Source organism: Oryx dammah, unplaced genomic scaffold, assembly GCF_014754425.2.
Source record: "Oryx dammah isolate SB20612 unplaced genomic scaffold, SCBI_Odam_1.1 HiC_scaffold_26, whole genome shotgun sequence".
NCBI classification, from domain to species: Eukaryota; Metazoa; Chordata; class Mammalia; order Artiodactyla; family Bovidae; genus Oryx; species Oryx dammah.
This window is the reverse complement of record NW_024070210.1, coordinates 10158894-10182525: the sequence shown is the minus strand read 5'-3', so window position 1 is coordinate 10182525 and position 23632 is coordinate 10158894. Positions and strand designations below refer to the sequence as shown.

General features: G+C 41.2%; 1 protein-coding gene across 1 annotated transcript in view; it reads right to left on the bottom strand.

Annotated features, from left to right (window-relative positions):
- Positions 1-2780: 2780 nt before the first annotated feature.
- Positions 2781-23632, bottom strand: part of SEL1L (SEL1L adaptor subunit of ERAD E3 ubiquitin ligase) — a 60516-nt gene continuing 39664 nt past the window's right edge. Inside the window, exons 12-21 of the mRNA XM_040225982.1 lie at positions 23305-23373; positions 21833-21910; positions 20666-20728; positions 19273-19360; positions 18811-18959; positions 17821-17986; positions 15988-16062; positions 14850-15022; positions 10401-10529; positions 2781-6974 (exon numbers count right to left, since the gene is read on the bottom strand). Of these exons, the coding sequence (XP_040081916.1) occupies positions 6765-6974; positions 10401-10529; positions 14850-15022; positions 15988-16062; positions 17821-17986; positions 18811-18959; positions 19273-19360; positions 20666-20728; positions 21833-21910; positions 23305-23373 (1200 nt within the window). The 3' untranslated portion in view covers positions 2781-6764. The remainder of the gene's footprint in view (positions 6975-10400; positions 10530-14849; positions 15023-15987; positions 16063-17820; positions 17987-18810; positions 18960-19272; positions 19361-20665; positions 20729-21832; positions 21911-23304; positions 23374-23632) is intronic.

Here is a 23632-nt window from a genome sequence, read left to right as displayed (position 1 = left end):
GAGCCCAGCCACAGGCCATGGAGGTTGAGTGGGGGGTCTGTCCCATTTATTATGGTGACTCAGCCACTGGATAATGACTCGTGACTAAAATGCCCCTTTCATTGGTGACATAGGTCTAATGGGTGCAGTGCAGACTTTCTGTGGCTAAGGTTGGCCTTTCACCCCAGTTCGCAGGCCTTTCTTCAATTTCCCTGCTTTCAGATTAAGCAGTATTAACCTGTTCCTAAACTTACTCTACTGTGCTGGGAGAGAGCTAAGAGATTCCTTCTTTGGTTTAGTGAACTTGAGGACAAAAAACATTGCCTATGCGGTTTTGATTACTTTTAAGTCTTAAATGAGTGATGAAATATAAATACCAATGAACACATTTAAGGCTTCTTGAAGTACTTTTTTTTTTGCCCTTGAAATAACAGAGGCTGTTGTTCACAGCTCCGGTGTGGACAGTTCCATTTACAGCATTTTCTTCATCTGGAGTCAAATTAGGGACTGCAGGGAAAACAGTGTGCTCTTCTCACCTGTCCTGGCAGTAAATTTCCACGCAGTGTGCACGATGCTACCAAAGAACATTGTCTAAATGGTATGCAAAAGAAAACAAATGTGGAGGCTGAAAACATTCAAGTAAATTCTGTACTAGTACCTAAGAGACACAAGACCAACTGGATGGGCTCCCTTTACTACCTCCCCCTCCCCTGCACGATCAGCATTAGTTTCTATTTGTTTAAAAAAAAAAATTCATTTAGAACAACAACAAAAAATTCAACTAATCAAATTTTCTTAAGGGGGGAAAAATATAGGCAAGGCATGGGTGAAGAATGGGGAAACCCAGATGCACAAGCTCTGAAACCAACAGCTGTGCTTTAAAATCTTGAAATAAATCTGTTTCCGGGAACAGTGGTTTCTGTTGTTCCCATTTAAATCCTGAATCACATAAAACTCGACAACCACTTTATTTTTCAAAGTCAGAATCCTTGTTTGGGATACTTAAATCTCATATCTGATAAGTGTAAGGCTTAGGAGAAATTCTTTTCAATCCTGAGAGGCTAAATAAGAGAATTGTATTAGGTGGTAGAGAGAAGGCAAAAGGAAATTGGAATGAGCAAAACCTGAAAATATTTAGATGAATGTTCTTGGGTCAATTAACTGACCACATTCTACTCAAATTATATGAGAAAAAAAATCATGTGGGATTTTTATAAATTGGATTTAACACATAATTTAGCATTAGAACTAGGTCCTGTTTAGAATAAATTAATCCAGATGGAAAACATCTGGCCACTAGGAAAACCAGAGTTTTGCTCAAAATGTAATTCTAACAATAAATCAGAAGGTTGGCAGAATTTTCAGATCCCATAAGGCTGTTCAGCCCGATGGCTTTCTAAACAGTGGTGGAAGTGACGTTGGAAGAAATATACAAGACCTGTAACATGGAAGCACCTCTCCTTTTGAACTGGTAAACTCTAAAGCTCATTTTATTTTTCCCTTGACTCAAGTGATTTGCAAAACATTCAGAAAGTAAAAAAATCCTCCCCCTCCATAGTTTCAACTACAGAAACTATTTGTAATTTCTTACTTGCATATATTCATGTATACGTCATGACACAGTATAAGCAAATTTCAGGGTTAGTGTGGCCAATCAAAATTAGTGTCATACAAGTAAAAGGGAGAGGCTGTCTCTCACCAAGTTGCATCCAGTGAAGCCCCAGGACTCATTTTAATGACTTGTCAGAAAGGGGTTAACTGGTAAACAGGCATCACACCCAAAGCCAGGTTGAATGAACACAGTACTGAAGTTACAGTTGATGTACAACTTCCTCACGACTTTGATTTCAGTCAGTTAGTCAAGATCATCAAGGTTATCAGCCGACTGTCTTCCCAGAAGTAAAATCTGAGGTGCAACTTCTCATCTGCCACAATTTGTATCATCCAGACTTTTTAAAAGGATCTGCTGCTTCTAAGCTGAACAATTTAGCTCACTTTCTTTTGAGCTGGCTGCGAGGACATTAGGGCTGTATCTGCAGCCCAGCTCTAACATGCATCTCTGGACAATGTTCACTCCTGATTTAATAGTGTTTTCTTCTTTGTTCCCCCTTTACTGAGATCTTACTTATCCTATGTACATTTCTTTGTGTTGTACAGTATGCTGCCGCTGCTGCTAAGTCGCTTCAGTCGTGTCCGACTCTGTTGCGACTCCATAGATGGCAGCCCACCAGGCTCCCCCGTCCCTGGGATTCTCCAGGCAAGAACACTGGAGTGGGTTGCCATTTCCTTCTCCAATGCATGAAAGTGCAAAGTGAAAGTGAAGTCGCTCACTCGAGTCCAACTCTTAGTGACCCCATGGACTGTAGCCTTCTAGGCTCCTCCATCCCTGGGATTTTCCAGGCAAGAGTACTGGAGTAGGGTGCCATGCAGCTCTGTAAAAATCTTCTGCTAAAGGCAATGCCTAAACACACTTTAGCTAAGTTTTACTAAAATCAGGATTAAAGTGAATCACGCTTACTATCACAGGCCAACTCAGGTCCAAGATCTCAGTGATTTAAGCATGGAAATGCTTCTTGGCAAGTGCATATTCTCTGTACTCTGGAGGATAATTCTCAAATTACAGAAATCTTAATTTCAATAGTTAAAAGTAAGTTTAAGATGGATTCAAAGCGCCCCTAATGAATGCTTTTCCAGAAGCTTTTGAAAATCCAAAAGGTTCATTAAAAAATTGAATCATTCAGGTTTTTAAAAAAGTCTGTGTGGAGTGGTGCCTGGCCAGGCTACATGATTAGCATACGGGATAACCAGAGGTGGAATCTTTATTTCACAAGTTTCAAGATACAGTACAAAACGAATCTGTACATCTCTCTATTAACAGGATTTGTTTACACAATTATATTACACTTCACCAGCCTTTACACTGAATTTAATTAAATACAAAATAAATTTACAAAAAGTCTACCATGGTGTTCTTTCCAATGTCAGTTTATGGTCTTTTAAAATGTCTCCTAAATATCAATAGTGGTTATACCTTGATCGTATCAAATGTTATTTTTTTTCTTTTAAATCAAAGAGAACTGTGTCATCTTATAATTCCAAACAGGAAAACTGGTGCTGTGAGATGACTCTACATATAACCAAGACATCCTTCTCATGCACACAGGATTTTCACTTGTGCAAATCATTTTTACATGGAATATTTTCAATCTTCTTGAAATACCAAGTGGAAGGAGAAATTTAGCTTCTTTTAACTACACATTTAAAAGTCAGGTACTGTATTCAGAAAGTTTGTATTTTCCCTTATATCTGAGACCAATGACTGATGAAAAATGCTTTCACGAAAATAGAAGTTCTTTTTGCTTTATTTCTTGCACAGTGGTAGTCATAATATTGTATAACATTTAATTAAATTCACTTTTAAAACAAACAGTAGCTGTTATTAGGGTAAATGTAGCCCATGCTCCTTTTCTTGGTAAGTAAGGGGGCTGTTTAACAGCTGAAGCACTTTTGTTTTGAAATGTGCATGTGAAATGTTAATCCAAACCTCTGAATAAGGTGTTTGCAGATGTAGCTAGACACTACAATACACATGCTACATACATGAAGACCCGTGGTCTTCATTTATAGGCTTGCATGCATACTTCCAAAACACTGGTTTGAAGAACATGAGGAGCAAAGAAAGGAGTGGAAAGAAAACAAAAGCTCATACAAAATTGAGTTTCCTGGAGGCAACAGCAGCTCCTTAAATAAAGCAACAGATCATGGGCAGAAGTTTCTACAACTTCCCAGTGATACAGAGATACAATGGCTTAGCAGTAAAACTCTCACAAATTAACCGCATATGCAGAAGGGGAACACATCCTCAAGAGTATTAGGATTAATGATCCCAAGTTAATCTCCTTTAAGTGCTATATCATTTTGGAAAAAAAAGAAACCTTCTGATTTATTTATCTGTGCCATTGAATAGAACTAAAAACAAGGTAAGCCTTACCTAGAAAACAGAAACAAAAGCTCCAAGAACAAAAAGGGAAAAAAAAATACAGAAGAACAATAGCAAACCCCAAACACCAATGCCACCTTCGTAGCACAAAACAAAAAGCTACCTTCGTAGCAGAAAACAAAAAGCTAAAGAGTCCCCAGACTCTGGAACGGCTGACTAACCAACAGACCAAACGCACAAGAGAACGGGAGCTGACTAAAAGTCCTACCGTTGCTGCCTCAGAAGGCAGAAGACAGCCTCTCACAGGGACGGGGAGAGCTGGGCTACCGCGGAGAGGTGGAGCCACTCTCTACCTGCTAACTCTAAATCCTAACATTAAAACTCCTGAATCCTGGAGTTGGTTTAATGTCACTGACATTAACTAGCTTGAGTTACTGTCATTGTATTCAAATGGATGCCATTTGATTAGGTTAAGTATTGAGCGTTATTTTAGGAGAAACCCAGTTCCTATTTGTTTAGGTATCAGGTCCCTTATACAGACCGAGGAAGGGAGCCAAGGATTTCGAGACAAGTCTTTGAATGAAGTCACAGGAACTAAGCTATTTTAGGTTTACCGTTCAAACTGCCAGTAGCAAATGAGCCAGGGTGAAACAGGAGGTGGATAAAGGCCAGCAGAAAAAGACCGATTTGGAAGATGGGTAAAAAGGACAAGGGCAAGGGGCACGCCAACAGGAAGCCTGTCATCACCTGAACAAGACCGGCCTTTCCCGTCTGCCTCGGGGTAGAGAGCACTGTTGAAGAACTGTCTGTTTCAAATTGCTAAGAGGGAAGGAAAGATACAAAGGCAAGAATACTGCTAAAGGAGAGATTAGGTGGGTGGCAGAAAAACATGGGAGTTTAGTTGTTAAACACTTACATAAACTGAAACAGTTTCTTTGAAACGGAGAGGGGCCATGACTGTGGATCATACTTATTTTGAAGGGTGGGGAGAAGAGGCAGAGGTGAAGACATGAACATCCTGTACCAAATGCACGCAAATCTCTCATGTACAAGAGCGAACAGAAGTCTCAGTATTTACATGAGCTGCCCAAAGCGACACTACACTTCTGAGGGTAAAATGTCCTACCTTCCAGATCTGCATTTACACATGCGGTTCTCACTGTGACCACTTCTTCAGGTTTAGAAGCAACTATCCAGGAGGAAAGTTTGCTCACCAGGTTTCTCGTAATACTCTACACACACACACACACACAAAAGCACACAACTTCACATTTAGAGCCCTCAGCTTCCTTATGGACTGATTAGACCTAGTTCTAAATACAATCCCCACTTCAAAAACCAAAGTTTTACAAGTCTACAGGTAAGGAAGTCTTCAAGTTTTCTGGCACATGAGGGGTTATAGAAAGAGTATAAAGATTAACAGAAAACAGACCGAGGTCAGCAAGCGCAGAAAGCCTGCTCAGACGCTACGCGGGTCTCAGATTGGATACAGGCTGGCGAGCGCTGCCATCCAACCATAAAAAGGAGCATGAGTTTGGCTGAAGGTTTTCACTCGTGTATGTGATGTTCTCAGTGTTCTTTGTTGGTGCCGTGGTGGCTGTTCTCTGTACTCCTTAAGCAGACAGTTCTGAAGTGTAACAGCCTTGCTTTTCCTCCTGTTAACAGTGGGATGGTGGTGAAACACGGTAGCTACACAAGTGGTTGCTTTTCTCCCGTTACATTAAGCGGCAGAAACAAAAATCTATCTACAAAGAGGCTTTAGTAGCTTTCTTCAACCACTGATTTTAATGCATCTCTGACTCTCTAGAGTTTTAGTATTGTAATGGTAGTTTCTGTCTGCCATAGCCTGGCAAGGATATTTCACATTTAAAGAATTCAGGAGGATGGTCTGTTCTTTTGCAGTAAGAAATGCAAAGTATTAATAAAATGAATCCTGGGAACAAATGCGGGAAAAGAGTGTCTGTGATCCTGGTACCCTACCCAGAGTCCTTCAATATTGCTTTCTAATTCTCCCATTCAGTCCAGCCTCTGGCTCCAGATAAAGGCTCTGCATACTTGTAACAAACAAGCAAATTACACTGAGTAGGTGGGGCAAGTTCATGTGTTAGCTCAAGGAGTCAGTTCACAAAGTTTTCTATATACTCCACTCCAAGGAAATGAAGTTCACATAAAACTCTAACAAGGCCTTTCAGTCTTTGAAGGAGAGAAGTATGGTATAAAGTATGACAATCAATCACCAATAATAAGAAACCGCCCAACCTTCCCTTTTAAAGGAATATGCTGAATATGTATACTTGCATATGGACTGATCAAAGTTCCTTGGTTATCACAGTTCTGAAACACTTTGAGGACTTTTTTTTTCCTTAACTTAAAAGGCAAGTTCTATTTTCAGACTTTCAAACATGTTAAGGTTAAATTCGCAACTAACTGGGTTTTCCTTTTTTCATTGATCAGTTCTAGTGTCAATGCATAAGACCTTCAAGACGGCTGACAGAACTTATGCACACTAAAGTGACCGAAGGGACCCAAGAAAGATAGCTGGACACAGCGGACATGACCACTGTGAGCGTCTCACAAATGTTTCTGGGGTCAAAAAAGGGGGGCGGGGGAAGCCACTGAGAGCTGTTATTCCGTACGGCACTGAAACGGACATTCAACTTAGTTTAGGTAAGAGTTACTTATCCCTGAAAATAAAGGCATCAGATTCCAAGCAGCTTTAGGAATTCAACGCTTCCTTGTGCCTCTTCCAGGAGGTGGCGACCACTGATCCAAAGTCCTACATCGAATGCAAGCGTTCTCAGCAAACCCTTTCTTTGTCTGTCACCCACTGGGGGAACGCGGCGGGTTACTGTGGCGGCGGCTGCTCTGGGGGCCCCTCCTGCTGCGGCGGGGCTGGCCGTGGCCCCGGGGGCCTGGGGACAGGCATGTCCTGGTGCTGCCGCTGTCTGTAGGCGATTACTGTTCCCAACAGCAACGCGATGATGGTCATGAGGTAAAGGTCCCACTCAGGTCCCAAGAGCTGGTCCATATCAAGTTGGGTGAATATGTCTCGAATCTTAGTGAGAATAATATAAAAATCGTTATGATCACTGAAAGGTAAAGCTAGGAAAGTTACCTCACAAATTAAGAGATAAATACAGAATTTATTGAAACAACTGGTTTTAGTAATATTTTGCAATGTCTTTTTTAGAAAAAAGATTTTACTATAAAAACTACCATATGACCCAGCAGTTCCACTGTTGGCTATTTATCTGAAAAAAACAAAAACACTTAATTCTGAAAGATACATGCACTCCGATGTTCATAGTAGCATAATTCATAATTGCCAAGATATGGAAGCAACCTAAGGGTCCATCAATTGGTGAGTGAAGATGTGGGGCATATACACCATGGAATATTATCACTCAGCCATAAAGAGAGTGAAATTTTGCCATCTGTAGCAACATGGATGGACTTGGAAGGCATTATGCTAAGTGAGATAAGTCGGACCTAAAGACAAATACTGTATGATATCACTGATATGTGGTATCTGAAAAATTTACAAACTAGTGAATATAACAAAAAAGAAGCAGACTCAGATAGAGAGAGCAAAGTATTGGTTACCAGCGAGGAGGAGGAGTGGGAGGGGCAATATAGAGGTCCGGGATGAAGAGACACAGACTGTTATGTACAACATAAGCTACAACATGGAGAATATAGCCACTAATGAATAATAACCGTACATGGAGTGCAATCCATAAAAATGACGAATCACTGTATTGTATACCTGTAACTCTAGGGTACTGCACATCAACTGTTCTTCAGTTAAGAAAAAAACTAAAAATTTAAGCCCACCAGACTTTAACAAAGCAAACAATCTAATAAAATTAAGGACTAGACAAAACAAAACAATCAGTTCAACTGAGAAAATGAAAGGTACTCGGGTTTGATCTCTGGGGCAGAAAGATCACCTGGAGAAGGGAACGGGAATCCACTCCACTATTCCTGCCTAGAGAATTCCATGGTCAGAGGAGCCTGGCGGCTACAGTCCACGGGATCGGAAGGAGTGGGACACGACTGAGTGACTGAACATCAACAAGTATCTTACGGGACTCCTTCCCGTCAGTAACTTAACGCGCTAACTTCCAACCATTTTTCACAGGAAATATCTGAAACAAACACCGGGGAGGATGGAGGACGGGGCTGGGGAAGCAGTGTCTAGGCACAACTATGACCCGTTTCCAGTGATGACTCACTTGCTACTACAACGCTTCCTCTAATGACAGCAGGGCTATTTTACTACGGTCGTCCATGTACTGAAACCGAAGGTGTTAGTTTCAAAGGTTTCATATGAATCACAGTTAGATTCATACGTTTAATAGCTGCACAAATAATGCTTTTTAGTTAGGATTTAACTATAATTGTGGAGAAGGCAATGGCACCCGACTCCAGCAGTTTTGCCTGGAAAATCCCATGGGCGGAGGAGCCTGGTGGGCTGCAGTCCATGGGGTCGCTAAGAGTCGGATACGACTGAGCGACTTCACTTTCCCTTTTCACTTTCATGCACCGGAGAAGGAAATGGCAACCCACTCCAGTGTTCCTGCCTGGAGAGTCCCAGGGACGGGGGAGCCTGGTAGGCTGCCGTCTATGGGGTTGCACAGAGTCGGACACAACTGAAGTGACTTAGCAGCAGCAGCAGCAGTAACTATAACTGACTGCTAAAGCTGAACTTTAAAATTATGTTCTTTATATATCATATTTTAATGTTGCTTAAGTTATTCCTGGTATTTTCTGACTGCTACTTACCCACCAAGAAGAAAGGAAATATGGGGCATAATCCTTTATGTTTAAATAAAACTACATTTAAAAGGTCCCCATAATATACGTTTGTAGGTATAGAACCTAATTTTTTCTGGAAAAAAATTATAAGGAACTAATAGTTTCCTGGGGTAGGACCTACAATAGGAGACTCTGTTTTTCCGTACTGTTTGACTTTCTTACCATCAGTACTTCTTACTCCTTTCGCAGGGAAGGTGAGAGAATATCCAGATAGTAAGATTATGGGGCATCTTATTGTTTTCCTATACCTTGGGGTAAAACATAATTTATTATGGAGTATTACACAACCAAATCCTAGATTGTGCTCAATACTGATAATTAGGTAAATATGGATAATAATGTAATACACATGTAAGCCATAGTTTAGCTGAAATAGTCCGGAGAGAGTAAGAGCCGGTGGCCACACTGTTAGCTTTTCAGTGAAAGGAGCCAAGATGCTTTGAGTTACTGATAGCAGAGCGCACAGTGTACCCTGGCTCATGCTACCAAACAATCATACATTGATTACGAGTGTATAAGCAGAGGACAGGACAGACGCCAGCACCTTCAGCCCTCAGGAGCCCTATACGCCGAGAACCTTGGTGCGTCGGCTAGGGTTGCAAAACGAATTTCGTCTTCTGGATGCTGAAGCAGCAAGGCCTCGATCTACATATGTCAACACCGAATGAAGTCCCTTCTGGAATCCAACGGTGAGAGGGTGCGTCAACTCGTCCTGAAAGATGCCAGCTAAAGGCTGACACCATCCCTTTCTGGCCTGGAGTGAATTAAAGTTAAGCAGCCCTTCTTTCTGCACACCTTTCAGGACTTTCAGAGTTAAATGCTGCACTAGTGAATCCGTTATGAGGGGTGACGGGTACTGTAAGCAAAACAGACAACGGGAGAACCCTAGAGCACTGTGTTGGAAACTAAGCTGGCAGCTGTGAAGAGAATGGGTAACCCACCCACCTCCTAGCAAGGATCTACCATTGAGCACATTTAAATAATTCTAGGTATTTTTAGCAAACACTCCCGGTGCTGTTTTTAACCTGTTTCACTAGCAGAAGAATCTGAAGTACAACAGCCTGGGCAGGCTCTCAGGTTCTACTTCTTCCCATGTTTTAAGTTCTCTTTTTAAGTGGTTGGTCTGAGTCACTGCTAGGCAGTCATCTGAGTAAATGCTTTTGAATTTAGTTAACTACTATTTCAAGTTGTCATGGGTTAGTCTCAGATTTCCCTAACCAGAAAACATCTGCACCAATGAAAAATGCACTAGCAATGGGCATACACACATGCACAGTTGCTCAGTCGTGTCTGACTCTTTGCGACCCCATGGACTGTAGCCCGCCAGGCTCCTCTGTCCATGGATGTCCCAGGCAAGAATACTGGTGCGGCTTGCCACTTCCTATCCCAAGGGATCTTCCCGACCCAAGGTTCGAACCCGCGTCTCTTGCTTCTCCTGCATCGGCAGGCGGGTTCTTCACTGCTGCGCCACTTGGGACTGGGACGCCCTTTAGCACTGGGAACACTGTCACACGCCACCTGGCAACTGTAAATGCTCTGCGGCACCCTCATCCCTCACCTGATGTGGTCCCTTTATCCAGGAAGAAGGGACTGAGCAAAACCAAACCTGTGGGTTGAGGTTACAGCATGTGTATTTTAATTAGAAGAGTAGTGGACCACTTACATTTGTTTCCCGTATGTACTGCAAGAAATAGACAACGCCCAGCTTGCAGAGTGCTAGGAAGACTGGTACTTGTGCATCTGGGCTGGCTTCGGCTGCCATGTCATAAAAACGCTTTGCAAGGTGAATATCCTGTAACAGAGGTAATAAGCCAAGACTCATTTCTTGTTAAAGTAAAAATAATTACTATTTACATGTTCGGAAAGTTTATTTTACCTTTCAAGTTTCATTTTAAAATTTCCCTTACTGAAAGAAAGACTCAAGCTTTTAATTAGGTAAAATTTCTTTTAATTATCTAACTGCTTACTTTTGAAGAATTTAATGGAAAAAATTTAAAAGGTAACCTGTATGTCCCTGACCTGACATCCCCCTTGCTGGACACAGTTATATATAATGTTTGTGCATAACACTGTTAACTTGGAGACTTCCGGGGTGACCTGTAGGTCTCAAGTTAATTTTTCCTACTTATAAACCAGTCAGCGTAAGGAATTTCTGATTTCTGTCTGGAGTAGAGATTTTTATACTGGGGTGGACATACTCAAAAGTTTCCTAAGGGGTGTTAGGGGTTTCTCAATCCTCTCTTTCCCTGTCTTAGATGTATTTTTGTAAAGGGGGAAACAAATTATTACTAACTTTGGCCCAGATGAGAGTGCTCTGCCTTCAGATAAATGGTAGAATGGGATGGTGTGAGTTGCAAAAATCTCATTTAACAAGCTAACTTCTCTCATTCCCTGAATATTGTCAAAGAATACCAAATTCATAGGTAAGAATTCCATGAGACACGGTAAAGAAAGACTAAACGCTAAGACTGACTTTTTCTGCACATTTAAATAGAAGCAGTTACTTCCAGCTCTTCTCTGTACTTGTCCCTAGGCGAGTGGTTAGTTAAAAAGAAGAGCACCTTCAAACAAAAGTGACAGGATGGTGAGTGTCTTTGATTTTTTAAAAAAATAACACATTTTACTTGCACGGTCATATTTTTCAAGATCACGCATCAAACTTTATGTGATCCATGGACTCTGTGTGGATGATTCGATAGAGAAATGAAATCTTATCAATCAAATCCTGAATTATTTATTCCAATTATCACCAATGGTTAGTTTTTAGAGTATGAAATATCTCATTTATTTAAAAATAGAAAACAAATAGGAAAAGGTGATCATAATGTCTTATTAAAACTAACGGAATGCCTTAAAAAATTAGGAATAAAACCACCACATGACCCAGCATCCCACTCTTCTGCGTATACCCTGAGGAAACCAAAACTGAAAAAGACATATGCACTCCAATGGTCACTGCAGCACTATTCACAATAGCTAGAGCACAGAAGCAACCTAGACGCCCACTGACAGATGAATGGATAAAGAAGTCGTGGTACACATACACAATGGAATATTACTCAGCCATAAAAAGGAACATATTTGAGTCAGTTCTAATGGGGTGGGTGAGCCTAGAGTCTATTTTACAGAGTGAAGTAAGTCAGAAAGAGAAAGATAAATATCGTATATACTAATGCATAGATACGGGATCTAGAAAGATGGTACAGAAGAATTTATTTGTAGGGCAGCAATGGAGAAACAGACATAGAGAACAGACTTATGGATAAGGGGAGAAGGGAGGAGAGGGTGAAATGTATGGAGAGAGTAACATGGAAACTTACATTACCATGTGTAAAATAGATAAACAATTGGAATTTGGTGTATGTCTCAAGGAACTCAAACAGGGGCTCTGTACCAACCATGGGGTGGGATGGGAAGGGAGATGGGAGGGAGGGTCAAGAGGCAGGGGACATATGTGTACCTATGGCTGACTCATGCTGAGGTTTAACAGAAAACAACAGAATTCTTGTAAAGCAATTATCCTTCAATTAAAAATAAATAAATTTAAAAAATTATGGATCCCAGCAGTCTCTCCCTTAACTCTAATCAAAGGAATACTATGCATTTCATCAGTCTTTATTCGTAAGAATTTGCATAAGCTTTGTATAACATTACAAATTAAATTATGATGCAAAAAGCACTAATTTTCTTGTTGTACAGCTTATTATACAAACGGATTTTTTTTAAATTAAGAGTTTTATTACTTTAATTCTGATTGTCTTTGCAAATTATTACTAAATGTGTAAAAACCACAACTTACGTGTGATCTTTTTAGGCATCAAACCCATTAACTTTATTTGAATTAACAAAGTCAGGCCTTCTGATAGAAACCGAGTCGGATTTGGCTGACTGGTTTGACAGGGCAAGGAAGCTTCAAGAGGTGTGCTACTCAGTAGACTGTCCATGAACTGAACGCACAGCCTGCAGCTCCGGATTCTTGATAAAACTATATTCAACATCTAATGTTCATATAAATGTATCAAAACTTACACACTGGAAATAAAATACTCAAATAAAATACTCAAATTCAATAAAATAAGCACTTTGACAAAAAAGCAGTGCATTAACAAAGTGAAATGAACCACCTTCTTTTAAGCACAAATGGTCTCTAGGACACTGAATGAGTAGGAGTATCATTAGCTCCTTGATCAGCCCTGGACAAGCCTTTCAGATGTGACTCCCAGAAACTGAGAAAGTGTTGAGCCCAGTGACCAGGGAACACCTCTTTCTGCAAGTCTCTAGTTTCTAATTTGTTGTTTTCAACAGAACTGAAGGGAGGACCTACCCAAGTTATCCAGTGATGGATCCTTAGAAATAACTTCGATGACAGATTAACCTGATATTTGGCATATGTTACAGACTAAATGTTTGTATTATCCCAATATTTGTATGTGAAACTAAGCCCTAAGGTATGAAGATGTGAGGGCTTTGAGAGGTTATCGGGGTTGGGTGAGGTCCTAAGGGGACAGCATTCATGAAAGGAATTAACGTCCTCATCAGAATCCTCAACAAGCTTGCTGCTTCTTTCTCCCTCTTTCCTCATGAGAGGCCACAGAGAGGAGAGGGCCTTTACCAGACACCAAACCTGCAGGCACCCTGGCCTTCAACTTCCCAGCCTCCAGAAATGGGAGAAATAAAGGCCTGTTGCTTAAGCTACTGCTCTGTGGCACTGTTTCAGAGTCCACACTGACCAAGACAGCACAGCACTCTGCTGCTGCTGCTGCTGCTAAGTCGCTTCAGTCGTGTCTGACTCTGTGCGACCCCACAGATAGCAGCCCACCAGGCTCCCCCGTCCCTGGGATTCTCCAGGCAAGAACACTGGAGTGGGTTGCCATTTCCTTCTCCAATGCATGAAAGTGAAAAGGGAAAGTGAAGTCGCTCAGTCGTGTCCAACTCCTAGCGACCCCATGGACTGCAGCCCACCAGGCTCCTCCACCCACGGGATTTTCCAGGCAAGACTACTGGAGTGGGATGCCATTGCCTTCTCCGCACAGCACTCTAAAGCCATTTAAAGAACCAAGAACCTTGCTACAGAATTCTTCCCATTCCCATGTACTTACTTATGTGAATGAGGTTCCACTCATATATTTATAAAATGGAAAACAGAATGCTAAATCTATTACACAACACTTAGAATAATTTTTTAAAATGCTCTATTCATCTCAAAGATACATTCTAAATATTAGAGAAAGTAAAATTTTATAAAATCGTGAGTTTGATGAGATCAATAGTATATTCATAATTGACTATGATAATAATATCCCACTAATTTTTCTCAACACAGCCTACAATCACAGAAAATAAAATTCAAATTCGAATTTACATACTTATTGTTTCAGATAAGCATGACAGAGTGATCAGTATATTACACTGGTATATAACTTTTGGGAATAATGGACTAAAATATAAATTCAGGGAGAAAAGTAAAAGATACAATTTTTATTAACAAATTTGCCACGCTTTTTGCAAAAAGTTAATAATGAGGGTATCAAATTATTTTGGGATTTAAAGTAATTTAGTCATTCCATTTATAAAAATTTTAGTATTTAAAATAGCTGGAACTTAAGACTCTTTGAAACTTAGGAGAAATTTTAAATGTCAAATTAAAAATGTATAAGAGGATATGTTTCTCAAAGTTATTTTAACACAGGCAGAAACTTGCATGACCAAAGGTCTAAAGAACATCAGACTTCAGTAGGAAGGTGTAAGAGTGAGAATAAGTTCATCAGTAGCAAACATTTTAATTCATTTCAAAATAATTTAGAAATGACAGAATTTGGCTGTTGATGGACAGTTTCTCAAACAGGAGTTAACAGCAGAGGCAGCGATGGTTTTCCACTTTTATGGATCTGTCTTTGGCCTAATACCCTAAATACAACAGTGCAGCTATCAGTACATACGTATGCTTGAGGGTGAGAGAGGTGCAGGGAACTCTTTCGAAATACTACAAGACTGGCTTCTAACTTAGCACCTAAAATGTGAGCACACTCCAAAGGAAGCCTATTTCCTATAAAAATGAAGATGCTTTCCCCCAAATCAAAACGACAGCATGTGCACATCTGGCCACACCCACCTGTTTAATGCCCAGTCCTTTCTCATGCATGTAGCCCAGGTTAAACATGGCCTGTGCGCTGTGCTGCTGCTCAGACGCTAGACGATAGTGAATAAACGCCGTCTCGTAATCCACGTCCGTGCCGAAGCCATAGAAGTGGTAGTCTCCAAGCTTGATTCTAGCCACAGTGTAGCCTGAAACAGCGGTTAAATGTAAAACTGCCAATCAGAAACTGTCTTTAAAGCAGATGAAACTCTTATATCTCCTCCTGCTAACACGCTTCCATAAAATAGAATGTTAATTTGTAACACACGGCGTGCATGTGCGTGCACCGTCATGTCCAGCTCTTTGTGGCCCCATGGACTGTAACCTGCCAGCCTCCGCGGTCCTTGGGATTTTCCAGGCAAGAATACTGGAGTGGGTTGCCATTTCCTGCTCCAGGGGATCTTCCCGATCCAAGGACAGAACTCATGTCTCCTGCATTGGCAGGTGGGTTCTTTCTCACTAGCGCCACCTGGGAAGTCCATCTTATAACACACAAACTTTATAGCAATTTCTTCAGCCAAGCTACAAATTCAGTAAAAAATTTAAATCAGAAGAGTTGGACTTCTGAAGAAGGCTTTTTAATAGTCAGGGAGAGGCAAAACAAAGTGGGTGTAATCTCTGTTTCACTAACAATACTCTTCAAATGATCACTGTATTCTATTGTGTCATTTAACATTTTATATAGTTCAACTGGAGCACTGTATAGGAGAATAGATGGGCAGATAACGTTGGGAGTAGTATGCATGAGAAAGAAATAGTCAAACAAAAAAGAGTGGGGAAAGGCTGAAATCTTACATTTTACACCTATGTTCTATTACACATTTTATTCAATCATCATTTTACACAACACACTAGACTCAAACTAAAAATCAGAGTAAAGCATAGAATGATATAAATGTCCAGTACAAAGATCCTGCAGTTCAATTTAAAAACCCTGGGATTAGAACTCATTCTAAGAATGAATACCAATCAGGCAAACAAGTTAAGCAACAGTATCTCCGTTTAAAGTCATGAATAATATGATCTAATCCTTATTATGAAAGATAAAAACAAAGATACAATAAAGAAAGGCCCCCAGGTTAAACGCTTATTCTAGAACTAACCATCCACTCACCTTGTGAGGCGGCCCGGTTCCAGTGAAGCAAAGCTCTGGGATAAGTTTCATTCTCCCCTACGATGGTCGCTTCTCCTGCAAGGAAAATGAAACACAAACCAGGCATTTAAGGAAAGGGACTAGAGTTTTAGGCTTCATCTGCAAACCAGGGTGGATACGTGCAGCATAATTTAAATAAGAAATGGGATATAAAATATTAAATGAAAAAATTATTGAAATTAAACAAGTATTGGAATAAAATACTGAGTTCAAAGGAATCATTGCATTCAGGACAACACTGCTTCCCGAGGCATATTTTAACCACAGAATTAATAATGAGACTACTTACTGAACCACTCAGCTCAGTCACTCAGTCATATGTGACTCTGCGACCCCATGGACTGCAACGCGCCACACCTCCCTGTCCATTACCAACTCCTGGAGTTTACTCAAACTCATGTCCATCGAGTTGGCGATGCCTTCAAACCATCTCATCCTCTGTCATCCCCTGCTTCTCCTGCCTTCAACCTTTCCCAGCATCAGAGTCTTTTCAAATGAGTCAGTTCTTTGCATCAGGTGGCCAAAGTATTGGAATTTCAGCTTCAACATCAGTCCTTCCAATGAACATTCAGGACCGAATTCCTTTAGGATTGACTGGTTCGATCTCCATGCAGTCCAAGGGGACTCTCAAGAGTCCCCTTCAACACCACAGTTCAAAAGCATCAATTCTTCGGTGCTCAGCATTTTTTACAGTCCAACTCTCACATCCATACGTGACTACTGGAAAAAATATGGCTTTGACTAGATGGACCTTTGTCGGCAAAGTAATGTCTCTGCTTTTTAATATGCTGTCTAGGGTGGTCATAGCTTTTCTTTCAAAGAGCAAGCCTCTTTTAATTTCATGGCTGCAGTCACCATCTGCAGTGATTTTCGAGCCCCCCAAAATAAAGTCTGTCTTGGTTTCCATTGTTTCCCCATCTATTTCCCATGAAGTGATGGGACTGGATGCCATGATCTTAGTTTTCTGAATATTGAACCAGTTTTCTCACTTTCGTCAAGAGGCTCTTTAGTTCCTCTTCACTTTCTGCCATAAGGGTGGTGTCTTCTGCATATCTGAGGTTACTGATATTTCTCCCTGCAATCTTGATTCCAGCTTGTGCTTCATCCAGTCTGACATTTCACACTGAACGACTAGGAATCTATATGCCACTGAAAAAACAATATTTTTGTATTTGCTGTAGTTTGAAAAATGTATTTAACGGAAAGCAGTTAATTTTATGATCAATGTTGGATCTATTTCTAGTGACAACTCCATAAAACTCACTTTGATGGCTTAGAGATCTGAGGTAAAATAACTTGAGCATGTGGGCTGTTCAGTTCAATAAAGAAATATCTTTGTGACTTTTCTGTTTAAACAAGTTAACTTGATGTCTTAAATTGATGCTTTTGAACTGTGGTGTTGGAGAAGACTCTTGACAGTCCCTTGGACAGCAAGGAGATCCAACCAGTCCATCCTAAAGGAGATCAGTCCTGGGTGTTCATTGGAAGGACTGATGTTGAAGCTGAATCTCCAATACTTTTGCCACCTGATGCGAAGAACTGATTCATTGGAAAAGACCTTGATGCTGGGAAAGATTGAAGGCGGGAGAAGAGGACGACGGAGGATGAGATGGTTGGATGGCATCACCAACTCAATGGGCCTGAGTTTGAGTAAACTCCAGGAGTTGGTGATGGACAGGGAGGCCTGGCGTGCTGCAGTCCATGGGGTCACAAAGAGTCGGACATGATTGAGCGACTGAACTGAACCTGACATGCACCCTGTGTTCCAACCCCAAGGACGGGAGTGGGCCTTACTCTGGTCGAGGATGAAGGCTGCGTTGCTTTGTGCCACCTCGTAGCCCTGCTCGGCCAGCAGGAGGTACTGGATCACAGCGGCGTTGTAGTCCCCGTCCTTGTAGCTGTTGTAAGCAGTCATGAGCCGCTCAGACCACCGGCCCCGTTCACACACATTCTTAAACAACTGTGAGAACAGGAAAAAAAGAGAGGTGTGTCAGAAATCATTTTTTGCACATTGGCTACAAGCAATTGTTAAGCTTGCTGTCTGAATCTCTGGCAATTTTATTAAAAAATATATATACACATATATAAATCTGGGACATTAATTTGAACAGTAGCTCGCTCACTCCTCCTGTGAGGGGCCACCCTCTTATGAGGTAAATCCCAGCAACGGCTCCACTTTATGAGGAAGGAAAATGAAGCATAGAGAGGCTTAGAAACTGTGTGTGTGCATGCTCAGTCCTGCCCACCTCCTTGCAGCCCCGGGGACTGTAGCTTGCCAGGCTCCTCTGTCCATGGGATTCTCCACGCAAGAATGCTGGAGTGGGGTGCCCTTGCCTTCTCCAGGGGATCTTCCCAACCCAGGGATCAGACTCACGTCTCTTGCATTGGCAGGTGGACTCTTTACCACTGTGTCACCTGGGAAGCCCTTAGAAATTGTGCTAAGCATTTAACAATGTTCCTCTGAAGTGCCAATCATGAGAAAGCTAAAGAGGAAAGGCTTAGCTAGGAGATATTAGGATTCCCCCTGCAACATTCATTTAACATACACTTTTTGTGCTATGTCTCAGATACTGTCTAAGGTGCCAGAGAGACAATAATATCCACTCTTATAAAGGCTGATTCCAGGGGGACAGACAAACTGAATCAGTAAGTGCGACAGTCAGAGCCTTCCCTCAGTTAGTGCTAGTCTGCCGAGTCTGTCTCTGCTCTAGAAGAAACCATACAAAGAGAACCAGAGTCAGAACAGCAGACTCTCCTCCCAGGCAAGCACAGAAGAGCCCTTACCTCCACTGCAGTGTGACATGATCGCATCACACCGGTGCCGCTGGCATGCATCTGAGCCAGGTTGTAGAAAGCCAAGATATGGCCTCCCTGGGAAGCTAGGTTAAAATACTTCAAGGCTTGTTTGTAATCCCTCTTGACTCCAATGCCGTCTGTAAGGAAAATGACATGAGAGGTCAGGAACAGTGTTAAGTGTGATTTAGCTAAAGCATCAGAGAAGCCTTACTTAGGAATAAAACTAAATGAAACTCAGAATTCTTACTCCAGAATGATGTGAATCTTATTAATATAGATTTACACATTAACACAGATTAATATATTCTACAGGGCAATACAAGATGTGCACAAATTATTGGCTTGGGAGGACATTAATCAGATAGAAACTCAATAGCTCTCACTTCCATATCACAGTGACATCTAGAGGAAAACAGGGAATTTAGATTTGGAGTATCCATCATTACTTACTATAGTACATGGAGCCAAGCTGCAGCTGCCCATCCACCCAGCCTTGTTCAGCAGCTTTCTGGAAATACTTCAGTGCCAAATCATAATTCTGGAGAAAAAGAGGTCACATGATCACATGATGAGAAGGCTCGAAAAGCTGACATATCCTGAAGTCAGGAGATTCATTCATAAAAAGAATTCACAAAGCACACAATATTCCTGAAGTCATTAAAAGACTTTCCTTTTAATAATACACAGATGGTAATATTTTTTAAGTCATGGTGGATTAACATTCAAGACAGTGAAGAAAAACAAATACATTATTTGTGAAACAACTTGTATGTCTGCTCTCAGAAAGCATAAGCAACACTACTAAAACAGCAGACCAAAAATTAAGAAACTGTCACAGCTTTTCTATTAATCAACAAACCCTTTTAAACCTCAATTTTTAAACATTAAATGAGAAAAATTATTCTTTCCTTATTAGTTCCTCCCCTGAACAGCTTATCAAACATCTTTATCATATTTCAAATATCATGCATATCCCCAGAGAAAAAGAAACAAATGACACTCCTGGATTCTACAATCCTAAAATGACTAGAAGGAAATCAAAATGAGACCACAGCCCCGTCTTTCATGCTAGGGAATGTCTACAGACTAGAATTCTCTACCGAGCTCTTAGTTTGGGCCCAAATTAAAATAATACATGGCTTGGGAGATCGGACAGAGGTGGGGATGGTGATAAGGGTGCAGGGCCTCCAGCGTGAGCAAGAAGCGCAGAGGAACGAGGTGCAGTGGCCCTGGAAAACCCGGACGGCCCCGAGGAGGAGAGAGTCCAGGGGGGCAGAAGCGGTGCTGTGTGGGCCGACATGGGGGTGGTCACTGCTGAGCCATGCAGAGCAGTGATAGGAGGTGGAAACCTGACTGCTGAGAGCTGAGGGGTGAACGGCAGCAGCTCACGGAGTTCCTTCTCTGGAGAGACCTGGACTGCAGGAAAGGGCTGGAAAGGAGAGCGGTGGCAGCTAGAAGGGCAAGGAGCAGAGCAGAGAGTTTTCCTCCTTCTACACAACAGAACTTGAGAATTTTCTTAGGCCTGAGTGAAGACGCGGCCCAGAGATACTGAAGCCTGAGAGGGATGGCAGAGTCAGTGAGGCGAAGAGCAGAGATGGAGGCATGAGAAACAGTTTCACGCCCTGAGAAGGAGCCAGAGACACAGCCATGCCAAGAAGGCTGGTGCTACGGTGGGACGGGGTGAGGGCTGGCAGGGAACCCAACCCAAGAGAGAATGGCCCACGTTGAGCTCTGGTTACAAACAGAATGGCCTCACCTGGGACTGGGAGCTAGTTAAGGAACACTTCCCTACATCACCAGCTGACTGCTTGTTGAAGTCAGAATGTTAGGACTGAAAACTTACAACTTGAACTCCTCTCCCGTAGAGGTAAGCCATTCCAAGCCCACTCTGTCCAACTGGGTTGCCCTGCCAACCAGACCAAAATGAAAGGATTCATTAAAAAAAAAAAGGCAAAAGAAATAATTTATGAGCATATTCAAAACATGTCTTAGTATGTTTTTCAATTCAGAACAGAATTTCCTCCTTCCCATCAGACTACACAGGAAACTAAGTTTTGGAGACCTAACATTCAATATTTGCTGAAAAACAGTAAAGAGTAAATTCACTTAGAATTAAATTTTGGTGACTTACTTTATGAATATCTGGCTCACAAATCTGTTATATGAAACATGACTGACATGTTTAATCTTTCCAACATTAAAAGTAGGTCACTTTTTTGGGGGTGGGGTGGGGTGGTGGTTTTCCACTGGTAACCTCCCAGCCCAACAAAGAAGATGCTGCCACAGGGCAGAACCAACACACTGAGATCAGTGGCAAGGGTATGCTTAAGGTTGCTGGACTGTTGTGGAACAAAGACAATCACTGCTTTGAGACCTTAAAGAAAAAAATCTAGTATCCACCTGAAACTCAGAAGGACAGAAGCATCTTTAAAACAAGTGTCACAGTGCCCCTGCAGGAAAAACTTAACTGTCGTTTGGGACAACACGCACTAGTCGTTCTAGTACAGCTAGTAGTAGTAGCACCAGTTAGCAACATGTTCTAGCTGACAGAGAGGTACGCGCATACACTGGCGTCGGAGGGTCTTAAATATTCAAGAGGCAGCTTTCTCACGGCCAAAGAAAGTCTAACGTGTGTTGCAATGATCAAAACTAGTCAGTGAAGCTTTAAACCTCAAGTGGCAATACAAACAGGGTAAATTATATAACTCCCAATTCTTTTACTAAAATCATTATTTCCCTGGCCAGGAAACTTCTCAGTAAAATTGAAACAGACTTAATATTCAATGATCTGGTCCCTAATACACACATACACACACTCACACACATATGTATATAGCTTTTTATTGAGAAGGTTTCTTCCTAATCCATTCATCCAAATGAATCATATTAACATAAGCACTTCCAATAATTTATGGAATAAGTTGATTATGATTAATTCCTTTAAAAACTTACCTCTTAAAATAACAGGAATATGGCACACATTTCAATACAATGAGTCAAGAAGGCTTACCATGTCAGCAGCCTTTTTAAAGTAGTGAAGAGCTGTCTCGTTACTCTGAGGTACAATATCGCTTCCTTCTGAATACATCTAGAAAACAGACAGACCCTAATTTCAATATGAGCTGTAACCTTCTCAGCAATTACATTTTTTCCCTACCTCATCTCAAGATTTCATGAAATCTTTCAACAAAGTGTTATAGTTTCCCACAGGATATTTTAGAATTAAAAGCAAAATCTTAAAGGTAGATATTTTTAATATATTCTTGGTCATGCCAAATTTACGACTTATCTATAAACACGACTACATAAAATCAGCGCACCAATCAATCTCAGGAGAAGTAATCTTAAACCCCAAGATAAATCTTTCTTCCCACGCTGACCAAGGGCAGTCAAATGGTCAATCAATTGTTTGGAACAAGTGATTACATGAGGAAAAGGAGAGCTGAGAGCAATGTCGGCCACTGCTTTCCCCATAATAAGATGCAAGGACGGTCTTAAGTTCAGGAAAAGCGGTAACTCAGAAAGTTATTTTAAAAGGTTTCAACACAGAATGGTTACAGAGTACCAGGTATGGGACCTGATAAAAGGGCCAAGAGAAAGAAGACTGAAGGACTGGTAGTCCTGTTTCTGTCCACGTGTATATTGGGGAAATAAGGAAAGGAGACCTTTTTTTTGAGATAGGGGAAATCAGAAATTCAGAACAAGAATTGAGAGAGCTGAAAAGAAAAGTTGTTAAATGCTAACAAAAATAGATGGGTGATACAAATTTCTACACTGCAATAGTTAGAACGTCTAAATGTAAAGTTCTCAGGCCCCAGATGACCAGTTGTGATCGTGTGGCAAATACTGATGAGATCTTTCTCTTTGTAAAGGCTTCTGAGACATATTCTAGCTGAGCCTCCTAACCCTAGGACTTGGCCAAAGGTGAAAATGCCCACTGGTTTACACTGTGTTAGTGTTCAAAATAATGAAAAAGGAAGTGGTGAGAACATGCCGTGACATATGGAATCTGTTCATTAGTCTCTAGACTTAAATGTTTCCTTGTCTGAGAAAAGAACTGCACTGAGAAGTGGGTGATGCTATCATATTTAAGACACTGAATAAGGTCTGCAGATAAATTTCAACAAACTCTAATTGTCTCGATTCAACATGGAAGTAAGCAGGCAATTATGACAGACTTAGCAAAACACAGCACAACATAAAGAATAAATCCCTTCTTACTGCATATCATACACCAAAAGTAGGGCTGCAGATAGTGACAATTAGCTTCAGCGGAGAATTAACATCCTGATAAACAAATGCTATGTTCCCTCTAAGTTACCTAAGAAAATGTCTCAGGGTAGCACTTAAGATATAATATGCCTGTATTGGAAATTTTATTTCCAGCTTATTTTTGTTAAATTGTAGATGATGAATACCATACGTGCTTACTAGGTGAATACCTCTTGCTATCAAAGAAAATGTTCACAGGATGTACAGTACCTTTCCCAAGAAGGCCATGGCATGGGAATTGCCAGCATTTGCTGCTAAATTGAAGTAGTCAAATGCTCTCTGTGAGAAGGAATTTATGAAAAGCATCAGTTATTAATAGAATCTGCCCTTGGCTTTTAACCAAAATAATTACTTCAGAAACATTAAAAAGAAAAAAAAATCTTGTTACACTGAAGCATACAAGTTGAAGTAAATGGCAAGGCAATGTCTGCTGGTTGCCGCAGGCGCCCCCCAGTCCTGTTTCCTTCGCCGCCCAGCACACCTGGAGCGCATCCGCGACCCTCCCTCCCCACAGCTCCAGTCGAAGCGGCCTTCTTTC